We start from the raw sequence: 7,858 nt of genomic DNA on the forward strand, positions 1-7,858 counted from the left end.
CTGCCTTTGCCAAAAACTAATCCATCCAAAAACAAATTGGTTGATCACACAAAAGCACACTCACTCTGAAGGATGCCAAAATGTCCAAAACCTCTAAAACGTGAAAAATTGCAAAAAATTTTCATTTTCGATTTTTGACCCATTAAATAGTAGCATAGTCTTCGAATAATAATAAATTTTGATATTTTTGAAAAGTTTCAATGTAGATCTTTTTATGCCCTTAGGCAGTAGCATGTTGCTGCGTTGTGTACGCGAAATTGATAAACTTTGTCTTCTCTTACCTTTCAAAAAATCAACGCATGTTCCGCAGCCTGAAAGCGGCATTAATCGACCTAAAAGGAAAGTTGCAATAAATAAGTCAGCTAATTAGGCTCTCGTACATTTAGCAAGGGCCTTATGCCGGCGGATAAAGGCCTTAATGTACGTTGTCGCGTGTTTATCGATCTGTCACACGGGCATGACGTCAATGTGGCATGTTTATCAGCAGTCGTGTGCCTGCGGTGCATGCACGGCCGCTTAGCGAAAAGAATATTATATTATAACAACAACTCGATTTATTATTCCAGCTAGGAGTTGAATACGTGCGCTCACATTCAGTTGCCTGCTAATGTCTCATAGCCACTTTTGTAACAGTTGGGTATATCATGCTTTAACATTGCCACTTGAAGATTTTCGGATCGTCGGGACGATTTTACAATTCCTTTTCTAAACGACTCGGTTGTAAATCATTTCATTGCGTTATCCGCATGTTGTCGTAGAGTTTTCTTTCATAGTACAAAATTGACACAGGGAATACTCTGAGGATGCATTTAGACAGGCACAGCATATGGTGATACTTAGTCTATTATTTCAGTTTATGAAAATGGTATTTCAAATATTATTTTGCCATAATATTATTGCAATTTGTGACTTATTCAACTTTGTTATTGTTTATAATTCTGTCAAAAAATCTTGAGACTATGTAATAGATAATAAAAACAACTTACAATAAAAGTGACCAAATATTCTGATACGATCCACAATATTAAAATCAAACATACTTCAATCAAATTATATCGATTAGTTCCAGCTAAGGCTAATTTGGATTATTCGAAGTGGAATTGGTTGCAATGAGTTGGAATGAGCCACTAATAGATCGAGCTGGATAATAATGTCACCGTCCAGGGTCGGTTTTCATCAAATATTCATGCGTATGTTATTGCTAATGCATAATTCATGTACTCATTTGTATGCGAATACTATTTATAAGTATGTTAGTAAATATTCATAAAAGCATAATGCAAACATTATTTTGGATCTTGTTGAATTACAGGATTTTCACTTTAAATATTTTTTTCGTAAAATTGAATTTTGTGTTGAAATTATTTTAACACATTTAATTATGCTTTGTATCAAATTTTTGGTGCATTATTTGCACTAATAATATGCGAACTTTATGTAACTGCCAGCTCTTACCAAAATCGTACAGAAGTTATATGTAATAAATAATAGTAAATGGTCAGCCTGAAGGCAGGTCCATGGTGTGGGAGCCATCACAAATTAATGATTTCCTTTTCTTTTCTGGTTTATCATTCCCAATGCTAGTATTCCTCGTTTTTTTACTTTATTATTTTAAGTATTTTGCTTTCCAAATTTCTGCTTCCAAGCTTCCTGATCCTTCGCCTCGGCTTCCTGTATTTTATCTTCTCGCGTTAATTATCACCCATCTGCATTCGACTTCTTCCATTTGTTTAAAATCATTCTATATCCTTTAACTTAGACTACCTTAGAGTGCCATGTAGGGGGCACTCTTTTTGTAGAACGGGTCTGATCCAGATTCCTTTCCCAGATCAGGATTATGCTCAGTAGAGTCCCTTCTTCGCCCACTCTCCTCATGACTTCATCATTTGTTATCTTGTCTGTCCTCATTATTTTTTCCATTCATCTCCAGTACCATTCTTCAAATGGTTCTTATCGGCCTTTTTAGAGTCCATGTGTCTGATCCGCATGGAGCTTCGCTCTAGATATAACACTTTTTTAGTCTCTTCCGCAAGTCGAGACTCTGTTTGCTGGTCAGTAGCGTTCTCTTCTTCGTGAATGCCGCCTTGGCGCTTGCGATCCTTGCTCTGATCTCTCTCGGGCAGCATCCATCTATGGTCAGAATGCTTTCCAAGTACTTCAAGTACTTAGAACTTCTACATCTTCCAATTCTTCATTTCCTACTTCAGGGGCTCATCTCGTTTCGATATTCTCATCACTTTCGATTTGTCAATGACGAGTTCCATTACATATTTTCTGAATTATATTTTTCTTTCTATATAAATGCATATATTTATATCTTTTTACAAAATGTGATACATACAGAAATATGTCACTAGTACATATTTTACGAAATCGGTGAAACATGACTACTTGATTGACGCGTGCTTCCGATGAATGGAATTTTGATGATGGCCCGTTGCGAGCTTTTCAAAGGTGTCGCGTTCGACTCATGCCGATTTAATGACCAAGGCGATCAACGTTTTTTGGTAGAAATATATATAGTCACATTTTTCTCTCTACTTTTCTCTAATGCAGCTATAATGTTTAAATATTTGTAAATGAATACAGAAATAATCTTGAAACTAGTAGATAGTACTTTGTCTTTGTAACTTTATAAACATGAAGTATTATACATCGTTAGAAAGGTCTCAAAATTCTTATTTTTCCCCCATATATCGCAAGGCCTACATGCAAGTTGCTATCGACAAATTCCAATTTTTAAATGGGCCACCCTGGACCACCCGTTATATGATGCTTTATTGGCCAAGCATATTTTGAGAACATATGTAAATATATATATATATATATATATATATAAATGAATTAGGATTATTAACATACTCTGCCAATGAGATAAAATACTGTTACATTCTATATTTCAATCAAAGTTACAGAAAATGTATTTGATATTTATACTTACGCTTAATTATAAACTTTTTCCAAGGCTTGTTTTCCGAACCATGAATTTATGCAATTAATTAAAAAAGGTTGTGCTCTTCCCATTTTGAAATTAACATTGGCGTTATCTCGACGTTGAATAATCTTCATCAATCAGAGCGTGCAAACTTAAAAGTTTTTTAATTCTCTTGTGAAAAAAGTCTTTTTAGCCTCTGGTTATTCGATTACACAGACACTGTTCTAGAGTTTGCTCGATAGGAACAGATTACATAATTGCAATTAAGATATATATATATATATATATATATATATATATATATATATATATATACAGGGTGCCCCAGACCTTGACAAGAAGCCAATTCGGAGTGGTAGTATAGACCTGAGCTGTCCTGAAAAAAAAGAAAATCATATTATCTCACGCAGTTTGGAAATTATGAGCTTTCAGGTGCAACCTAGAGTTTTCGTCAAATTATGATCATTTCTTTTGTTAGTATAGTTAAATTTTATACATTTTGAAATTTAATCTTCGGAACTGTATCTGTGAATAACATTTCTACGATCACAGCATAAAAATACTTTAAATTACAAATTTTCTCACAAAGTGAAAAGCTTTGGCATTGCATATATCCACATTCATTTTGGATATTATATTAATTATACACTCCTAAAAGCGTTTGATGTAACAGAAAATAGAGCATAAATTTTCCTGCTATTAATGTGGCCTTTAATTCAAATCATCGAGCAGTCTTTAACTGACCACTCCATTATACATATGTATTGTACATACACAGGTGTATATATACATATATGTATATATGAATATATATGTATATATTTGGATGTGTGATCACGGCCGTTGTTTATGTCCTTGTGAATGTGAAATATTATGTCGTGTAATGGAAAATTGTTGCGTAAAATCCATATAGTCGACAACGCGACTGCGGCGGCGGAATTGTATGAATAATCACAAAGTTTGCCATCTGAATATATATCAGGACGCTTTTCACGTAGCGTGGAAGTACATTTTACACATTCGACCTGTTAAATATATATTTATATGTGCAAACATGAACACAAACACATACATATCCAAATTGTATACAAATTCTTCATTTAATTATTTACATATCATAGAGAAAGATATTAAGTCTTCACATAACTTTGAACAATACAATTTCAAGTTGAAAAGATCGAGTTATTAATAAATTATACTTTAATCATAAATAAAGTGATGAGTTAGCTAACATTTCATCTTGTAATTTTTTCCATCAAATTGTAGCAGATTTTTAATTTATAATATTATTATCTTTACATGAAACGATATATAAAATAATTTAAATAAAAATGAATCTCGAAACATTTCTGCTAGTCTAATATATCTTTCTATCGTATCACATTTGCTGGTTTGATTCAATATGCTTTGCTGTACATATCCCAAGAAAAATAACTGAAATTCATACTGTTTCTTTCTTGATCATAGAAAATCAAACATAGCCCCAGAATGAAATAAACATTGACTTTAATCAAACGATGTGCACGATACGTTACTATGTGTTGCATATCATATTTTGCAAAATTGCCGATACTGCACATCATATAATATTAAGAACAAAATGTTACATCACTGAAATACTTTTTTTTTGCTGATCATAGAAAATCAAATATAGCCCATGACTGAAATAAACATTGACTTTAATCAAGCGATGTGCACGATACGTTACTATGTGTTGCATATCATGTCTTGCAAAATTTCCGATCATATAATATTAATATAATATTAATCATAATCATATAATATTAAGAGCAAAATGTTTGGATTGCAACTTTTATCTTTTTATATTTTGATACGATTATAATTACCGTTATAAATATTAGATTTAATATTATTTTTTTGAAATATTTTCTATTGATAGATATACATTGCTTCAGCTTATTTTATCAAATTCTATTCCATCATATTGATAATTAAAGTTAATTCATAAAGTTTTGAATAATATAATAAAGAATTGGCCTCAATTCTTGGGTAAAATAAATATGTTGTGTTAAGGCTATGCTAAGCGTCTACGAGTTGGTAGTCCAACTGTCGAAAGTTATGTATAGATACAAATTTTCAGTCACGTTTTCGGGCGCACGGATCAACCGATTTGAATGGTTCAAAGAATATTCGATTTCTATTGATAGGGAAAAGAGCTGATTAGTTTTTGGCAAAGGCAGGTCCAGCCGTTTCGGAGATACGGATCAAAAAGTGCAGAAAATATAAATCGACTTTTTGAGAGAACGGAGTATCCGTTTTGAATGATCTAAAAAATCATTCAATTAGTAATGATTGGGAGAAGTGTTTATTAGTTTTTGGCAAAGGCAGGCCCAGCCATTTCGAAGATACGGAGCTAAATATGTAAAAATGGCAGTTTTGCCTTAACAAAATAATTGATTTTGAAAAAAAAATTTGTATATATATATATATATATATATATTTAGTTTTTTTTTTGTATATCGAAAATAATTCAGATTTTATTTTTATTCTGACTAAAGTTCTAATATAACTTAAACTAATAATTTTAAATTTGCAATTCAGTTTAGATAATTCTTATAAATATTAGACAATGTTACAATATTTATAATAATCTATTTGAAAGCATTCAGTATTCCTCGAACATTTCGTTACGATACGGGAAGTTCCAGCAATTTGCCTTAAGGTACTATGCCATACACCCCATTAGTTTTATGTTTAAAACGCCTGAGTGCGTAGCAAATACATACAGTTTTGATAGTTTGTGACTACCAGTTCATACGATTATAGACCTGTAACATAGCACTACCATATTATATCTATTTTATTCGAGAATTAGCTCCTAAAATACTACTATGTGTAACATATATCTAACATAGTACTACTAAAATACTACTATGTTACACTATATATCTATATTAGTATTAACTAATTTCTCTGAAAACAGAACGCTTTTAAAATAAATATTCAACAATAATCAGAAAACTATAAGAGAAGAATTGACGAACACCCGAATTACTTGGCACAGAAAGTGTTTTCAGAAGCGCATCCAACCAGACTAAAACGAAAAATTCCCAATCATCTCATAGATAGCTATTTGTAAACGCTAACATTAATAATAATATTATTATTATATTACTAGCAAACCCGACAAACTCCGTTTTGCCACCAGGTTTCGTGAGAAAGATAAAGAAATCTTTTGTTTGTTTTATATTTGAAAAGAAAAAAATTGATTTTATTATACAACAGTAATGAATTTATTTCGATTACAAAAATGAAGTGTTTTTAGTTGAACTTCTCTAAGTAAATGTAAGTGATTCCGCAAATTATTCGTTTCATTGAAGTGCTCTTTGGTAAACCACATTTTTTGTTTTTTGGTCTGACGTTAACACAAACAAAGCAGATGGTTTTCCAACTCGTGAACAGGCAACGTATAACTGCCCATGTGAAAAACAATGATTTTCTAAATAATCTATTTGAAATTTATCTTGCAAACACTAAGCAATTGGCCTTGAGACTTGTTATTCAGAACGCAAGGCAAACTGGAAATTGCAATCGTTTGAAGTCAAACGGAAGACCAGTCGGAATCATTGGTATGTCACCAAATCGCCAGCAATTTTTGATTGAATTGTGAAATTTAGTGCGTGAACATCATTATTCTTTGCGGCAAGAATTGCTCGTTGACTTAACCAAGCATAATTCTGATAATTCTTACTAATGTCATTACTCGAATTTTTAATTACGGTGCGTGAAGTTCCAGCAGCTTGCATTAAGGCACGATGCCGTGCACAACTAATTTTCTTAGCTATAAACCTTGGGGAGCCCGAGATCTTTCCAACAAATGCAAAATTGTCGAAATCGGTTCGCGAGTTATTTCGTCAGGAAGGAAAACCCGACTTATTTTTATATATATATATAGAAGATTATTTCTAATATTGTTATTTTGTTATATTTATTATTATCTGTCACTTCTTGTTTTTATTCCACTTTATTTTTTTATTATTCAGAAATTTCATTTATTTTATTTAGTAATTTTGTTATTATTATTATTTGCTTTCATTTCATATTAAATCATCATACTACGGATATAATTTTAATGTAAATACTATCCTTTATTTTGTATTCTTTTATATTTCAATTTATGTTATTGTTCATTATTATTACTAGATGTTAAATTATTTAACAGTTGCAATAAATTAATTTATTAATTAGTAATTAAAAATTCTAACATATATGTTATATATTTTTTTTTTTTTTTCAGGCGTCATGACAACGCCCGGTGTTAGCGGTCAGACGCATTTATCAAACGGAGAACCACCGCCTCCCCCGCCGCGGACGCTGCGACCAAACAATGCGGCGACCCGATCGACACCCTCGGTTTCACCGGCATCCGCGGTTCCAACGCCGTCAGACGATGCAGTTAGTTCGCCGCCGGGTCAGGCCGAAACGTCGGCAGTACAGCCTCCGCCTGCTGTACCGAGTACGTCTTCGAAATCGGTGCGACCGTTCAGCAAACAATCGTTAAGTCGGCCGCCGGATGATCCGAAAGCGGCGGGAAATGCGAGACTTGTAAGAGAATACGGTTTTTCAACCACGAAGGAAGCGGAGTGTTCCGGATGGAGCAGAATTACCGAACCGATATGAACCGGTTCCACCTGCATTGTATGGGAGGCCGTTGGAGAGATTGATGGATACATCTATGACGAGGTTAGTAGTATACGATTCTTGTATAACAAACATTAAGATAAATATATAATGGAAATGTTATGCTTAAAACATAAGGGGAATAGCAAAATATTGTTTATTTGATACAGCATAGACAAACCAATATTTAATCGGTTTAAAAAAATATGTAGAAATTTCTTCAAAGGGTCACAAACGCTTAATTTCACTTGGGGCAATTATATTGTAAAAACAAAAACAACT

General features: G+C 32.6%; 1 protein-coding gene across 1 annotated transcript; it reads left to right on the plus strand.

The window, feature by feature from the left end:
* Positions 1–7,198: 7,198 nt before the first annotated feature.
* LOC113369745 (vegetative cell wall protein gp1-like) lies at positions 7,199–7,576 on the plus strand. The gene has a single exon (XM_026610306.1). The coding sequence runs from the start codon at positions 7,199–7,201 to the stop codon at positions 7,574–7,576; it is 378 nt and encodes a 125-aa protein (XP_026466091.1).
* The last annotated feature ends 282 nt before the right edge of the window (positions 7,577–7,858 follow it).

This window comes from Ctenocephalides felis, unplaced genomic scaffold (genome assembly GCF_003426905.1).
Source record: "Ctenocephalides felis isolate EL2017-DRISC unplaced genomic scaffold, ASM342690v1 CF-g0.4_SCAFFOLD_01482, whole genome shotgun sequence".
Lineage (NCBI taxonomy): Eukaryota > Metazoa > Arthropoda > Insecta > Siphonaptera > Pulicidae > Ctenocephalides > Ctenocephalides felis.

Excerpts from the sequence above, each read along its gene's own strand:
- LOC113369745 (XM_026610306.1), top strand. The coding sequence starts at position 7,199 with ATGACAACGCCCGGTGTTAGCGGTCAGACGCATTTATCAAACGGAGAA.